This window comes from Hirundo rustica, chromosome 3, assembly GCF_015227805.2.
Source record: "Hirundo rustica isolate bHirRus1 chromosome 3, bHirRus1.pri.v3, whole genome shotgun sequence".
Classification (NCBI taxonomy): Eukaryota; Metazoa; Chordata; class Aves; order Passeriformes; family Hirundinidae; genus Hirundo; species Hirundo rustica.
In genome coordinates, this window is record NC_053452.1 from 53,698,317 (window position 1) to 53,715,969 (window position 17,653).

Here is a 17,653-nt window from a genome sequence, read left to right on the forward strand (position 1 = left end):
TATACAGCATCTACTATATAGTAGAAGTGAAAACCAGCTACAAAGTCACTTTTTTTGACAGACTTGTGAAAAACAAGCAACACTGTGCATTTTCAAATAGCTTTTTTCGATTTCTACACCAACTGGTTGAAAATTTGTAAAAACAACCAGGTTTTTTTTAACAGACATTTTAATTTGAATACAATGTGTGAATATTTCCATTCCTTCTCTTTTTCCTGTTTCTAACAAATGGCTAGATGAACTCCATGACCTATAACACATTCATCTTTGAAAATATACAGTTATATCTACATACAGCTGCTACTGTTCCAAATCACAGGGAGGTTCAGGTTAATTTTATCTTCTCAGAAGTAGCCAGTCCAGTTTTAGTTTAAACTTTTCTCCTCAATTTCGTTCTATCTAAATGACACTTTTTTTACACCTGTTCAGTAACAAAATCTTCATTTTGATCTAGATTTGCACTCCTAAGTAAATCTTAATGCATGCCTCCCTGTGCTTAACTAATAATGAGGTTGGACAGGAGTAACAGCTGCTGGAATTGCAACACTGAGGGCATACATTAACACTGGCAGTCAGCACTCTCGTGTGGAAGCTTTATGCGAATGGTTGATCAACCTTTCCTAGTACAGCCTCGAGACCGTCTGTATTCCAGCAGGAGCAAACCCACTAAGAAAGGCCACCAGGTGAGGTTTCCATGGCAGCAGTTGTCCCTTTGCTGCTTCCATTTGTAATACAGAGAATGCCAGAGCAGTCAGTGTGTCACTGCTCAGTGGAGAGAAGACTACTATTACTCCACCCCAGCATAGTGGAGTAATATTACCCCAGCAGCATGGTGCAGCTCGTTTTCAGAAGGATCAGGTGGGGTTTGTGGCTGTTGTCTCCGGAGCGGTGCTTGGTTCTTCTTGTGCTCAAAGCAGTTCTGACAGTGTGGCCACCGCAGGGACAGGCAAACACCAGCTACGCTGAAGGCAGGAGCAGCATCACCACGCAGGGACTGGACTCCTGTGCTCCCTGGGCAGTAGGGAGCAGAGCTGTCTGCAGAGCCTGAAGTAACCAGAGATAGCTGATACGCAGGAGCTCATCAGTGACTCATTGGCTGGCTTTAGAAAATGCTTCCTCTTTCTAGGAGGAGAGCATAAATGTGTTCTAGTAAAAGCCACTTCTACTTAGTTCATGAAGTTGGCTACGTAGATGCCATTTAGAAGGTCCCTTGAAAAGTTCCTCTGTAAAGGTACTTTATAATCCTGGGAAGTTTCATCACACCAGATAAAATAAGTGAAGAAGAGATTGGCTCTTGGAGCTTGTTTTTCACAGAATTATCGTTAGGAAAAAAAAGCAAATGAAAACTGAAGAAAGCAAATGAAACTGAAAATTGTTAGGTGATAATAGACGTTCCCTGCTAAGCCAACCTGGTAGTAGGAGATATCCCATTACCTTCTCCTCAACTGTCTCATCTTTTTCTTTCATCAAGAGGATCGTGGTGTCCCGTTACCATGGGTTACGCAGGAACCCTTCATTTTTTCCTAGATAATTTTGTCTTGTCAGGTTAATTCTATCAAAGAAGAATACCGGGGAAAATAACTGTAAAGTACGGAGATAATTTCCCATATGTGAACTGATTTGGAGAAAAGGAGTTTAATTGCATTTAGATCATGCAGATTAATTTACTGACACATAGAGTTTCCCAAGTGAAGTTTCCAACTGTTAAGGGTTTGGCTGTAATAAAAGCTTTTCCAAGGAGGAGGGAAGCTATGACAACTATGTACATTTCCAGGGTGACTGTTAAACAGGGATTCTGTACTCCCTGTGTGACAGAATTTTAGGGTAACAGTTTTGCACAGATTTCTCTGTCTCTGCCCTTTAGGAGCCTTTGACTGCTGATCTAGTGATCAGAAATCTTCCTTACACAAATGGAAACATCAGCAAGTGAAGCAAATCATGTGGACAGGGAAATCCCCATCTACAACAGTCTGTGCAGCTGCTCTAGCTGTGCTTCACTGTGAGCTTTTCTCTCAAATTTCCAGGTCAGAAAGGAAAAGATTTACATTCTTGAAGAGAGCCCAGCAAAGCCCCAGCCTGCCTTCACTGAGCACTTTGCCCACTTTACTGAGATGTTTGCTCAGTTGTTGGCCAACTTTGTTTGCTTTTCTTAACTTCCACCTACTGGAATGTATGGATTCTCTCTGCTCCCTCTGACTTCACTCGCTGCATCAGATCTTAACACAAAAGCAATCTCATCAGAGGATACCAGTGTGCACTGCAGCCACACACAGGAAACCCACACACCTGGAGTGCTTCTTCAGGCTGCACTGCAGTAAAGCTGATAGTCTCTCTTGAGTTAGTGTACCAACAATATCCTCTGTAGCTGAATGCTAAAAATCTCTGTCACCAGCAAACTGCCATCAGTCCTTTTCCTTTACTGTATATCCACTGTGGGGCTGGGAACTACTTTTGAGTGTGTTTTTGTTTGGGCTTTAAAAAAAAAAAAATGATCTTACCTAGAGACAAATTACTAAATTCCAAATTATAGCAGGTGTCTGAAAGAAAAGGGGGACCAATCTAAAACACACTTGCTGAAGAAAAAATAGTCCCTCAAAGAGAATCTAAACCATATGGTTCTGGCAAACCCAAAAACTGATTACCATGTGTAGCGAGGAAAAGCAAAAGAAAAACGCGAATGTGTATGAAGTGAAAGTAGGATACTGCAGAAAGCAGAGAGATGGTAGGAGGGCATGTAGAACCCTGAATGCTCTTAGGATAAAGAACCTGCTTGGAACAGAGGCTGCTGCAGTTTCCTGCTTTGGCACCAAACAGGGGTTTCCTCAGAAATATAAGTGAGCAAGGAAATACCTGCCTACATCAGAAATGAAAACTGGCCAAGTGCTCATAATAAATTGAAAGCAAAGCAGTACGAATGTGGGAAATCAGTCATAATTTCATCATTTGTGATGTCTGTTTGGGATGAATGTCATCCACATGCTCCAGTTCAGCTGCAACTTGCGGCTTTTTGCAAATAATTGCTTTTGAGGTTAGAGCAGCTAGGCCTCCAGGCCAAGTTACTTTTGTAAAACAGGGCTGTAAGAGTCAGTGCTTGTTATTTTTGTTTTGTTTCAGGGTGTGCTGGATTCACCACGTTACAGGAGTGTGGGTGTACCCGCTTCTTGAGCACCTCAGCCCAGGTGTCAAAATAATCTTTTTTGCAGCTGTTACCGTAATAATTAACATATTCTACTTGGTGGGAGAAGTCCTGAACAACTACATCTGGGATACGCAAAAATGTGAGTATTGTTTCAGGAATATTATCTCATGAAATACACCATCAGTACTTGAGTATGTTTCTCTGAAAGTGTAGAATGTTTTAAGCTGACTAAAACAAAGGAAAGTGACAGAAGTTCCACTGAAACACTGAGCCCTTAAAAACAGACGGATGAACAGAATGGCTGCTGGAGAGCCTGAGGAGCTATGAATATGTATTCTCTTTTATAACTTACAGTACTAATTTAAGAGCTCTTGGCAATTACCTGAGATTTTTACAACCCACTTATTAGCTGATGAACCCATTAAATGCAGCTAGAATAAAGTATCGTTCTGTGCAAATGCCATTAATGGTGAGCTTAGACTGAGAAATGAAAATATACTCTTAGTATTTTCAGGAATAAGGTGTTTTCTCACATATAAATTTACTCAGGGAAAATGAACATGTTCTTGTCAGTGAAATAACAGGAATGAAAGATCACTTTATAGTGTAGAGAAAGATCACTTAACTGTGCAGACTCTACATCATCATGCCTAGGTAACCCATTGCTGAGGAGAGGAAAAGGGAAAATAAGACAAACACAAGATTAAAAGTAGGTTAATTTTATCTACGAAATATGTTTTTCATTTATTAAATTGAATGAAATAAGCAAACAACATTCATAATAGCTGCTGTAGCAAATCACAGCTGGAAGGAAATAAATTCACACGGTAGTTATGGTATACACAACTCTAACAAGTCCTTCAAGACCAGGTAGAATCTAATGCTAGAAGCTCAAAGCAGTTTTACTTTCCATTTGCTCATATTAGCATCCAGGTGTAAAATGCCTTTTTGATTTTGCTCTAGGACCATCAATCACTGGTCATAGTGTTCAAGACGGATATTCAGTCCTCAGTTTGATGTCAAATTCACATTTATTTAACTTCTTTAGGTTAATTCAGGAAAAGTGTTTCTAAAAAAGGCAGCTGCAAGGAATCGTTTCACTTGACCTAAGTCCTGTATGAAGAGCAATAGTGTGGTAAAGAATCACATATTCTTAGCAAGTCCATGAGTAAATAGATGGTGGAAAATCTCCTGCACTATTCCAAAGTATGCATAACAAACTTCCTGCTCATTGCAGCCTGCCGCCCTAGAGGAGGTAACTCAGTTGGGTCATTCTCCCAACATCTTTCAAGGTTTACCCTGGCATTATTGGCCTCTCCATCATTTCCTTCATGTAGATAAGGAATATTGATCCCAAGTCCTTTGTGGCTCAAGCACTTGCAAACCAGAAAATGCAGTGAGTCACCTGCTGGTTTGCTGAGCTTGAAACACTTGGCACAAACTTAACCCAAAGCGTGTGGCAGGAACACCACAAACGGCAGAGATGAAAAATTACACCAGTCTGTCACTGTGCAAGACCTGGGAAAATATTACTTGAAAACTGTACACTTTAAAAGGGCTTTTGAGCAGTAAAACTGCAAATCAAACAGTCTGCCATGAGAAGATTTTTGGGGTGAGAAGGGGTCGTTTTGGGTTTGGAGTTTTTTTATTTTCCTCTGGAGATGCATTAAATAGAACCTCACTACTGACAAAATGATTTGCAGTTAGTTTTTCTAAGTTAAACCACAAACATGGTAGGGAAGGAAAAATTTGCCCTTTGTACAAGCCAGTGTCTGTCCACAATTTTGAGGATATCTGCATTCCTGCCAAACTATTTGATGCATCTGCAGTAGAGTGCTTCAGAAGAAAGGAGAGAGGTGCTTTCAAAACGGCAAATAAAACAGCTTTTAAAATTGTTGGAAAAGTTCCTTCTAGGAGAAAGCAGAAGACTTAAGATTGGCTCTGGAGCAACATTGTAAACTGTCTGTAATCTGTTGGTCCTGGTCTCTTGTTGTGGTTGTTAAACCTTCAGCTGTGGCTCTCCCATTACACCGGTGTGCCAGCAACACCCAGGGCCATTATACGCGGGTGCTGGCAACACACAGACGCATTTGTCTCGGTGTTGTTTCTTTCAGCAAGGCAGCTCTGCAGTTGTACTTTCTAACTGCAGATGAGTCTTATTATTTCACATATTGGAATTCATTAACCATGTTTTTGAAATGATTTACAATGTACTTAACCACCTATGCATATATTGCACTAGCAGGTGATTACTTGTGACTGGATTTTCCTCTCGGCATTCTCAAGCATTCCTTCTTTTTTGCCTTTGGTTATCATAAGTCTTTCTTTTCCATCATGCAGCAGGCCTGAAAACCTCCAAAAGAAATATTTGTATTTGAGATGTCTGGCAGGGAGGGCTTAGTCAGAAGAACAATACTTTTGTCAGATACCAGTAGTAATTCATTGTCCAGGAATAGGCATATGAAATAGCTGAATGTTTCCATTGCCAGAAAAAACACAGTCTGCTGCCCGGCCCAGGCTTTGCTCAGCATAGAAAAGAGACAAGTCCTGCAGCTAGCGTAAGTTCTTTAAGCAGCCCTGTACTCAACTCAGCCCTCCTGATACTACTGAAAGAAATGGCCATTACAAGAAGAGAGGCACACTCTCAGCAGTAATTGTTTCTTCATTCTTTTACTTTCAAAAAAGGGAGATATACCTGCAAATACTTAAAAATCCAATGTTGAAATGGCAGAGGGACTTCAAATTATTGAATTCTGAAACACAATTATTAAAATTTTCTTTCTTTCAAACAAAGTTGGTTGCTTAGATTCAGCTATAGCAACATCTAATTTAGTTTGCTAGTAGGTAAGCAGAGCAGGTGAGGGAACTAAGTGTTCCCAGCCCCCTGCAGCTGTCAAAGGCTGGGCATGCGACAGGGGGTCAGGCTGATCTGAAAATGGGTGTGAGGGAGGGAGCATTGTGCAGTTCATTACTGGCCAACCACTTTCATCAGGTGTGCAGATGCTCTTTCCCTTCTCAGCAGGTGAGGTAACACGTGCGAGCAAGTTCAGGAGAAACATCATGGATAAAGGGAAAAGAAAGGTTAATGCATTGGAGGAACCTCTCTAAGCAAACCCTTCAGCTGTATTCATTGAGAGATTATTAAAAGCCGCTCTCCATATGTTTTCAGGTATTGAAGAAGGAAAAGAAAAGCCAAAATTGGAGTGAACAAGAAGAGGCAAGACACAGGATTGTTTATGGCTCCATGGAAGATTTCTCATCCCCAACAGAGCTTGGCCTGGAGAGGAATCTTTTGGAAAGGAGGAAGTTTCATGGGCCCACTTCACAGTGCAAGGATATTTTTTGATTTTATATGGGGGGAAAATAATTTTAACTAAGAATAATATTAATGTTTCAACCTTCAGTTTCTCCATGCTTGCATGTGACACACACATATAAGATGTATATTTATCTCCAAGGCATTCTCAACGTGCATTTCTTGAATCAAATAAGTCATTAAACCATTAAGTCATTAGATCTTTTTACTTCTGCCAGGAAGAACAATGAGTCCATTCTCTGTATTGTTTGAGAAAAGCTTAACCAGACAGGTCTAATACAGGGAAACAAAGCAATCCTATATATTTCAAATTACAGCATAGAAGTTAATTGCATGAATGTATCTAAAGAAGAATTCAGTCTGACTGAAATATTTATGTAACACTATGTAACAGCTGCCTTAAATTCGTTATGTTGATAATTTTACCAGTCCAGTGAAATCTTACTTGCAGTGTTAAGACCTTAAGACCTAAATAAAGATTAAAATATCCTTGCATTTCTGTTTCTTCATGCTGATTCTAGAAATTTTAGATGGATTGATGGCATTTGAATGATGCATTTTCAGGTTTTCCAGTGTCAGCTATAGATTATATCATTTCTACATGAGGATTTTTCTTCTTATTTTCATGGTAAAAAACCAGATCTTGCATTTTCAAGTTGTAAGTTCTCAATAGGTGGGCTCAGCTGTTCATGTTGTATTTAAGAGCATTTAAGTCTTACTTCAGGAAGGTACATAAGCAAATGTTTAAGCATACGCCTGTTTGTATAAGGAATTCAATTGCAAAATACTAGTGATTGTTTAAATTTGACATGATTCTGTTTAATTATTAGACAATCAAAATGTAACTCTGTTAGGCAGGAAAAAAATGTCTAAAACTAAAATAAAATTAATAGAATAAATTTTTGGCCAGAGAATATTTATTTTAAAAGTAGCTTTATGATCCAAATATTTGTATTCATATCATATATTTGTTCATTATTGTATTTAGTCTTTTTTTTTTAACACAGGCAGAGCACTTTGAGTGCGTATAGTCTTAATGTGTTGTTTTTAGTAACAGGATTTCTGCAGAGTTTTAATACGGTTTAACAGTCTTTCTGCTATGGAATAACTCTGGGGAAAACTGACCTCATGCAACTCATTACATGCCTCCACAGTACTTTTTAAATGTATTTATGTACACACTATCGTAAAAAACTGCACAAGTTCAGCAACGTGCTTTTTGGTTTGTTTCCTTCAAAAATAAGACTCAGTAATGGTACTGTCTTTGTCTTTCTACTAGATTATTTTTGACTTGCTGATCAAGAGTTGCAAAATATTTGAAGCTAAGCAAATTACTAGAGATTTCATGGAAATAAGTGGCCAGATAAAGAAGGAGCTCCTCTAATGATCCTACAGAGGGAGAGGACAGGACACACAAACCCAGTAGAATTTGGAAGTAAATGGCCATAGCCATGTGGCCTTGCATTAGGGATATTATGTTCTGCTGTTCCTGGACTCCCCATCACATGTGCACAATGTCATTTGCAATAGGCTTTTAAAACTCAGGAAGGAACAAAGGCATGGATTCAGTCGTGTTTGGTGAGCTAGGAACTGTTTAAAGTCACTGCTTCTGAAAGCTGTGGTAGCACATGAAAGTACTGGTGGACAATGAATCTTCTGGGGGATCCGGCTGTACTTTCCAACAGCAGCAACTGTGGCTTAGGGCAGGAAGCCCGAAGCAGAAAATCTGTTGACTTTTTGTCATATGAAAAATTTGCATAACCTATGCTCTGCTGTTAAGTCTAGGACTTTTTTCTTTTTTTTTTTAAATTTTATTTCATGGGTATTGTTTCCTTCACAGAATTGAAGAATTCATTCTGATGGGAAGAACATGTTAAATAAAAATAAGAAGTGTCAAAATGCCACATAGCTGTACCCATTTTGCTAGAGCACACTCTGATCATGTCTGCTGTATATATGGTACCACTGAGTACTGAATGTCTGAGATCTCCAAAACTGACATCAGTGGAAAGATTCCTCCTTCTTGGCAAGTTTTGCACCTGCTCAAGATAGGTTTTTCTTCTAATACCATGTCATTATATACAATGTAGGAAATGTAGTAAGACTATAAAGAGAACAGAAATGTCAGAGATCAAAATTGCATAGATGAATCCATAGGAAGGTGTCCAAGTGAAAGAAGGCTCCCTTTCAGAGGTATAGCATAGGCAGACTTAAAGTTGTCATCCCTCATATCTGTGAATTTGTGAATCTTCAGCACCTCAAAAAAATAGACACCAGGCTTAGATCTCAGTTAAGCCCCTGAGGTTGGCAATGTTAGCCAAAGGCAATATATGTGACACAAAATGTGGTGGGTTCCATTTAGTTTAAGAAAATTTATAGTATTCCAAGAAGGTTTGAACTCAATTCGTCTTCTCACATCTCAAAAAGTTCTCCACCTCCTGTGAGCTTTGAATCATCGTACTTAAAGTCAAAAACATTTTAGAGCATTAAATCCAGCCTCTGATGTATGAACCATGATATAAATAACTTGGGGGCCTGTGTACCCAGAGAGACTCTTCTAGACTGTGTTCATTCCCTTTAGGATTACACAATCCATCATTCTTAAGAAAGATGATGGATGAATGATGACTAAAGTAAAAGTCACTTGTAAACTTGCCAAATTTCAACCATCTTGGCTGAAATTGTCCCTGAAAGGTATTTCTCTTGAGGGAACTATTTTTTTGGTGGAAAGCTTTTGTCAGAATAAGTCATTTATTTCCAAGTGCAAGTCTATGAAAAAAGAAGTCTGTAAAACTTTTCTCTACTTTTGCTGTGGAACTCAGTCTGAGGACAGCATTTATGTTTGTAGCATTTCTGAATTTATGGGGAATATCTATTCATCTTTGTCCAACTTTTAGGGGAAAAAAAATGAGCCTGCATTTCCCTGTAGTGCACAGGTAATTCTCCAGAGTGTTTATCGACTTTGGGAATAATCCATCTTGTGGCTGAATAGGATTTTCCCTGCCATCCCTGATCTGTTGATCCTCTCCATGCCTTGGCTACCCAAGGCACAGACCAGAACGGGGAAGCCACTTTGCTCCCCCTGTACTGTCAATACCTCCCCAGAGCTGACACAAATAAAGCTGTATAGAAGTGTGAGAGAAGCAAAGCTTTGATGACAACCTGAGGAATGAGAATAGGTTCTAGATGGATAAACTAAGTGAAAAAAACTCTAGCTTTTCCCTCAAGGACTGCAATAAAATGAAATTAGTAGTGTTTGTTATGTTGTAGCTATAATGATAAACCACATAGAAAACTCTGCGAAGGAATCATTAGTTTTGTTGTCAGAGAAGAGCACAGTGTGCAGTAAATAAGGAAGGCTGCCACACCTTGAACCACGAGGAAAAAACAAAATACAGTTTCATCATTCAGTGAGCATCATCCATCAAGTGTTATGAATGAGGCACAGGAAAAAATACTGTGTGATCATCTAATTAAAGGCAATATCATAATTCATACTCACAAGGGACAAATTAAGGTTGATCAGATGGCCTAAATGCTGACATTACCTCACTCTTCAATACCCAACTTTTCAAACTTAGTCATCTCTTTTTTTACTAACAGAACACAAAAAAAGGGGGTTAGAAAAAAAGGCTGGTTAGAAAGTCTAGCCACCATGTTGTCATGAATTTCATTGTGACTGTGTCCCCTATTTGGCTTTAGAAAGCTCATCCTTACTTTCTGCCTGCATGTAGCTGCCCCAAAACAGGTATTCATAGTTCCCATACCACTCTGTTAGAAAGGCTTTGCCATAATTTGCAAACTTGTGTCACAGTTTCAACATTAAATTATTTCAATCTGTGATTTGGCTTGTGTGGGATAAAACTGTAATTTGCTGTCTTGGTGTAGCAACCATTCCCTTATTTTAAAGGAAAATGACAAATATTTTCCACAGTCTTTGCTTCTCTGCCCATGGGAGTAATTTTAGCAAAATCACCACCAGTGCACGTCAAAGCCACTTGGACACTGAGTAGACTGACAAATGGCTCACCATTCTGCAGGCTCCAGGGGGCAGTTTGTAGTGGCAATGTATAAGGCAGGCACTTCTCAGTTCATTTTTTCTGTTGAATTTACTCTTCAAAGACTGCTTCAAATCCTAACAACAATTTATTCTCTGCCTTTTGTTTTCTATAAGGATTGGTCTGTCTGCTGTGATTCACACTTCAGTAGCCGTTGAAGACTCAGATACCGTTAGACTGAACACTGAAAAAATTCATCATCTAAAATATGAGTTGATGTATAGTCCTGAAGAGACCATTAACCTGAGGCTAGCATCACCAAGGCAGGTTTGGTGTCCCTGCCCTGGGAGTAAAGGAGCAAGCAATAGGAGGGGTGTAGGTGAGGTCACCTCCAAATGCATACTTGGAGAAGTGCTACTAATCCTATCTTTTAATGCTCTCTGTTGTCATGTGAGTAGGTCAAACGTTGGTGACAGGTGTCTTCTGTCTGCAGCAGCATAAGAAAGCTCCCGATCAAAGCCTGCTGCATTCTAGTAAAGGAGGTTTTCTCCACTAGGGTATCCCAGCTGCTCTGCTCCTATAATTCAGAGCTTCACCTGCTGTGTCCAGTTGGTTAAACTGGGGTCACAGGTGTTGCTGGAAAGGACAGAAACCTGGGAGTTTGACTACTGCCAAAGTCAGAAGGAAGAAAAGAAAACTGGAGGTTTGTTTGGCTGGTCAGTTCTCTGCAGTGGCAATTATCTCTCTCTCTCTCTCTCTCTCTCTCTCTCTCTCTCTCTCTCTCTCTCTCTCTCTCTCTCCTCTTTTTAAAGCAACAAAGGGAGGATGAAACTAAACTGGAAAGTAAAAGGATGTAGCTGTTGAGATCTGTTTAGAAAAGTTCTTGGGTACATCGTGAGCTCACAGCATGTGCTCAGATCCTTTTGATTGCAGGGGCTTTGCTGAATGGAGACAAGTGGACTGGCAGGTGGGGCATTTTGTGTAGTGCATCTAATGTCATCACAGGGGTTTGGGCTTAGAGTGAAAATATGCATTTTGAGCATAGCTATTTCCTCTTGCTTGTATTATTTAACCAGGAAGAACAGAACTGCCCGATTTGCAGACCACAAACATGAAATATATTTAGCGTATATTCTCCAAAATGAGCAATTTTATTTTTATCAAAAATGCAGTCTGTTTTGTTCAAGTAACAGATGGAAATCAATGGCTTTTAATGTAACCCAGAAGAGCAAGTTGTAGTCTTATTCCCTTAAGTGCCCCTTTGTTGTTCAGACCACAGCTGTAAAGGGATTTGAATCTCATCACAATAAATGCCAGTACAGAAATTTGAAAGGTAGGCCACAGACTTTGTGGCCCACTGGAGAAGGTATCTTGCTGTTCCTTAGAGTTGTGTAAAATGAGACAGAAATGAGATAGCATCTTTTTCGTGTTATTAATGCCATAACTAGCCATGGTGTTCAAGTTCAGCATTTTATATATAGCTTAGGTATTAAAAAATAAACATCTACCATTAGGCTGGAGAAGTATCTCTGTAGCATGCATTCAAAATGTAGAGATTGCAGTCAGTTCTAGGACAGAATACCTCTTTGTTTTCTATTATGCAGATAGTCCCCTCTGTATATTGTGTAGACAGAAGTTAAACTCACACCTGGATACATATATATATACACATACACACAGGATCTTCTGTAGAAACAAATTTTGACATTCAGATGTTAAATGGCAGTTATTTAGCATGGAAAGAAATCAGGCACTGTGGAAGGCATTATTCTTGACAGGGGCAGTAATGCCACTGTAACTCCAAACTGACAGCCCCTTGTCCTCCTACTTTTCTCCTGGGAATGAGGCTGGTCAGCTGCTGGCCATCCTGCCTGTAGCAACAGGGACAGTCTGCAGCTGCAGGACTCTGCAGTTCCTGCATTTCTGCAGGCAGAACGGTGCCTGGCTTGCTGTCTACATATAATTGTCTTAGCTTATTTACTATGTAAAATAAAATAAGTTGTTCTTATATAATAATGGTTCTCAGTTTGGCTCGGAAGTTTACACCTGACAGTTGAAATGGGATAAAAGAGAGGGAGATCACCCCTCTTCTGTGACCGGTATTGAGCTGCAAAACCATTCTCTCTAGAGGTAGCTTAACAGGATTGCTATTAGTCATAGAGTAGGACGAACCAATTAGTCACACAGTACTTAGTGAGGCAGCAAAAATCATAATGGAGGACCTCAACTACCTGTGCATATTCTGGCCAAGAGTTACTATGGAACAAGCTATGAAGGGGAAATTTCTTGAATCTTCATTTCTTGGAATGGGTGGGTGTGGAGTACACCAAGGCAAGGGAGGGCTTTCAAATGTGGCTGAAGCTCAGGAGATGGCTCATTAGAGATGTAATCCTAGCTGAACCAGGTCAGCAATACTGACCACAACATAATTGGATTCACCCTGCCTGGGGTGTGACGAGGTCCTGATTGTCTTTGGTATCAGGTAAGGTACCAAAGCTTTGTACAGTAACCCTAAACACGAGTAGAGTGGTGGAGAGGACAGGAATGTGGGTGCGGGAAATGTAGAAGAAGCTGTTAGCATCCAAAGGTTACCTGCCTCCAGCAGACAGTTGTACAAAGGAACCCCCTTGGCACAAACAGTGGGAGCTTTTGCCATCCAGCAGGAATGTTTTGCAGTGCAGTGAATGCTTGCTAGGCAGCTCTGGGGAGTTGTGTAAGAAGGCAGCAAGAGAGGATAAAACAACCTGGTTAGAAAAAATGCCTCACTCAGGTGTAGCCCACAGCTAGGTGCATACAGTCCAGAGAGAGCACTCAGTCAAAGTGGGTTTTGGTCTCTTTCTGCTGAGGCCTTAGGGTTATGCAGGATTTTGAGCCCATTCCTTGGAGAAGGGAGTTACTGAGGCCAGCTTGTATGCAGAAATGGTGCAATAGGCATCCTGCCAAGGACAGCACAGCATGTAAAATCCCAGGTCTGAGGAGAAAGTATTTAGGCACATGACAGTATATTGTGGTACTTTTAATGTCAGAACCACTGGTGGGATAGCTGTAGTTAGAGACACACATAAATACAGTGGTATCATTATATTCCAACTCTTTTTAGCACTACAGAGTTTTTGAAAGGAGGCACAGTACTGATGAGGCAGTAAGCTTAGAAAGAGGTCCACTGGGTGGACCTATCATACAATTAAACCAAGAGCACTTACAAAGTACCTGGCTGTCGCTGCTGTCAGTGTTACAGACATGGGAGTCACTGCACAGTGTTGCAGCATCCTGTTTGTACTGGCCCACAGCTTAGCCCTGTGTGATGTGTAGTGCTTTTCCTACAGTGGGAAGTCCACACAGCCAAAGCCATCCCATAGGTTAGCCAGACCCTGCCTGCAAACAAGTGTTCCTCTCTGCCTGTGAAATCAGCTCCCACACAGGGTGGCATATATGCTGGCATGTGCCATAGGAATGAATGGTTGATGTGTGTGTCTGGAGATTTCAGGCTAACTCAAAGCAAAAAATAAATAAATAAAAAACCCAAAAGAAAAGAGACCTAAGACTTTGCTTAATAGAGCATTAATTATGCAGGTACTGAAAGATTTCTCGTTCCTTTCAGCATTCAGAATTTAGATTCTGCTGGATATACTTAATTTTTTAAAGCCCTCTACATTTTGCAGTTTACACATTTGCATAGCGTAGGACTGCTGTCAGGAACATATATCTACAGATCTGGGGCAGGAGCTGTTCTCATCATTTCAGTGGGACAGAAAAGAGAAAACAGTTCAAAGGAGGAGGATGGAGGAAGGGAAGCATTTCCATATATTTTTTAAGGAATCATAAAGACACACAGGCAAGTGTGTCAATCATAAGACACAGTTCTCTCTTTAATATTGTCAGGAACACAAAAGTTCACAGAGCACATGTGTGAGAGGGTGCTACGCTGCCTTGACTACATGATCTGCATGATACATGTCAGAAGATGGGAATGTTGCTATGGCAATTCTTCCCTCTCCTGAATACTAAGTTGTCGAAGAAGCCAGTTCACAGTCAGGCAGGCTCACTTATGAACTTGCCTGCTTGAAGATGCTAAATACTATTTATAGCTTCTCTTGCAAGGAGACTACATTGTTTTCTGCCCTAGCTTCTTAAGGCCCTGTGCCCCAGCCCTCCAATATTCCTGATGTTTATGTGATTTGGAAGCTGCTGAGGGCAGAGATTTAACTGAATTTTGTGCTGGAGAGTGTTGGGATTTTCCCTTGGCTTATGCAGTGTCCTTCAGTTTTCATCTTGCTAAGAAGGCAACAGACGGATGGGTCTGTCTGCATTTCCAAAAGTCATCTTGCTGTTTCTATAAAGTTCTGGATTGAGTAATTCATTTATCTTTACTTTCAGTCTGCAGAGGAGTAGCCTGTTCTCGCTAATGCTTCCCCCTGGCAGGACAGCAAGAGAGGGACTGACAGCCTGTTGGTTCCCCTGCCAGTTTTTTCACTGGGTGACCCTTGAAGTCCATCCTGTCCTCGCTTCTGCTGTCAAGCCATTCCCACTGTGCTGTGTGGGTACTGCGAAGGGAAAGGGATGCCTTTACCGACAGCTCTCCTCTTGCACCTGTGATTTCCCTTAGAAGTAATGCTCTGTTTCGCTTCCTTCCCTAAAAACCTGTACAGCACTGCTTTGCAGAAGCAAAGCAGCTTTGTTGTAGAGGTGGCAGAGTTTGGTAGATGCAGGGATTCCTGTATTACAGTGTCTCCCAATGTCCATGTTGTAGCATATTTTCTGGTAGCAGAGTTTTCAGCTATTTTCCTTTAACCTAATTTTCATTTTGTAATTGGAATATTCCTCACTAGAAAATTCTACATGTCTGATCCAGGCTAAATTTTCTAAGATGGCTCAGGCACTACAAAACCAAAGATAAGCAAAACCAGAATGTATTGTCCATAATTTTTTTTTTTTTTTAATGTAAAATGTTCATTCAAATTAGTTGATCATACTGGTTTTATCTTGGGCTTCTCTCTCTCTCTCTCTCTCTCTCTCTCTTTTTTTTTTTTTTTTTTAATCAGGCCTGATCTGATGTGCTGCAAACTAATCAGGACAACATAGGAAGAGAAAAACAGTTGCTCTGCTTACCTGTGTGATGCTGGGTATTTTACTTAATTTTACCACTTCACAGTTGGCCAGTAACTTTTTTTTATAGTTTGAAGTGTTTATTTAGCACCTCCCATGGGCTCTAAGAGTACTAAAACAAATGAGTTGTGCAAGAGCAAATGATCAAGGCAAAAGGTGCCATTGAAAACTATGACAATCTGTATACCGAAGTAATCCAGTACCCCCCTCAAACAGAATATGTACCCAGCATCTGGATTTGATTCTTCAGTGATCAATTAAATACCAAAGCTAACAGAAAATACAATAATCTGTAACAGAGAGAAACATGACCAAAAGAACAATAAGAGATAATTTTAATGTCCAATTCCAAAAAGACGACAAAACTCTCAGACAAGTCACAGGTTCATGTACAAGAAGAGACATTCTCAAATACAGGACATTTTTGGAAACTGCAGGAGCAGATGCTCTCCAGAGAAATGTGTCTTCCTGATGTAGCATTCATTTGCACCTGTAAGAACAAAAAAATAGTGGAAGAATTTCAAAATCAAGCCTTGATTCTGTAACACATATGCAGGCAGAATTCAGATCCCCCAAAAATGTCATTGACTTAATGATTTATTTTATGTCTTGTTTCTGCTGTGCTCATCAAGAGAGCATTACTTAGTCCAGCTGGTCTGAGGATTTTGGGACCCATGTGACTCAGAGGCAGGGATTCAAACCACATTGGCCAGTACAGAGATGTCAAAAAGTTTCCACAGTGCAAGGGACACAGAAGTGAAAAGTATATAACACAGAGAGATTGATTAGCAGCTTGCAGCCACTCAGACCTAGGATTCTTAAACTACACTTTTTCTTCTTTTTTTTCCATCTGAGCTCATATTTTTTCCAGAGATTTAAGGGATGAACTTGAGAAGCCACCCCTGCTGCAGGTATTTTCCATGTTTTTGAGAGAGCAGGCCAAGAAAAACATCAGACCATGATAATTTTCCTACAGTGCTCCACACCAGCTAGAGAAGGATGATGAAGTGCAGAAGATTCGCTGACAACGCAACTCTCCCTGATGAAGGGGATCAGCATATGCTGCTTTCTTACGGGCACAGTCTTGTGCTGCTGCAGCTTACCCAGAGCAGCTGTAGATGTCATGTCTGAAAGACTGAAAAGCTTAAAATTCCCTGCTCAAAGAGAAGCTTTTACTTTGTGCTGTCAGAAGCTGTCCATGACCACAAAGCCTCACCTGGGATGTGAGCATGAGAGCTTCCTCCAACAGCCGTGCTGTTTGCAGGCTGCCTGCCTCTAGTGACTACAGTGTGATCCCAGTGCTTTCCCCACTGAAGCTCAGAATCACTCGTCCATCCCTGGAAAAGCTCCTCTGCATTCACAGCCATGAAAAACCACAGGAGCTGGAGTAAACCGAGATTTATTCAGAAGGAGGGTCTGAATCTAATTAGAGCAAAGTAAACAGTCAACATGACACATTTCCTTCTCACCTCTGCAGAAGCTAATCTAGCTGATCCCTTTGTGTTGTAACAGGAAAATCCCTGATACCTTACAGCTCCGCAGCCAGTACTGGAGGACACGGCACAGGCAGCAAACACCAGCTGGGCCTCCAGCTCACCCGGCTCTGCCTTCGAACTGGAGCCGGCAGCTGCCTCTGGTGCCCCCTCAAACTTTCTGCTGCGGAGCCTACAGGAAAGCGCTGACTCGGGGCCGCATCTCATTTTCTTATTCCCACATAAGCATTCTGCTTTGCTGCTGTGATGCAAGTTTCCTAAATAAGATATTCTGGGAAAGAGATCTTCCTGTGTGCTCTTGAGAGGAGACAGTCCTTCCTTTCGGGAGGCATGGCGTTCCCACAGGCTGCACTGACATCCTGTGGCACGGCTTCCGCGCCCGGGAAGAGCGCGAAGGGACACCTTTGCCCCTCCGTGTGCCCTCTCCGCTCACTGCTACTCATTCTTGCCTCATCCAAACCCTTTGGGAGGCGAAGGGGCACCCGCCCCTTGCTCCTGCCCGCTGTGCCTGGCAGGCACAGCTCCTGATGTCACCTCAGCTGCCACTCATCCGGCCGCCACCAGCCCGGGAGTGAGGGACCGGCCCCCGCTCCTTTTGGCG

General features: G+C 41.1%; 1 protein-coding gene across 1 annotated transcript in view; it reads left to right on the plus strand.

Annotated features, from left to right (window-relative positions):
• The window catches only part of AIG1 (androgen induced 1), a 125,224-nt gene extending 118,274 nt beyond the window's left edge, over positions 1-6,950 (plus strand). The window contains exons 5-6 of the mRNA XM_040059961.2: positions 3,115-3,278; positions 6,309-6,950. Of these exons, the coding sequence (XP_039915895.1) occupies positions 3,115-3,278; positions 6,309-6,346 (202 nt within the window). The 3' untranslated portion in view covers positions 6,347-6,950. The remainder of the gene's footprint in view (positions 1-3,114; positions 3,279-6,308) is intronic.
• Positions 6,951-17,653: the final 10,703 nt, after the last annotated feature.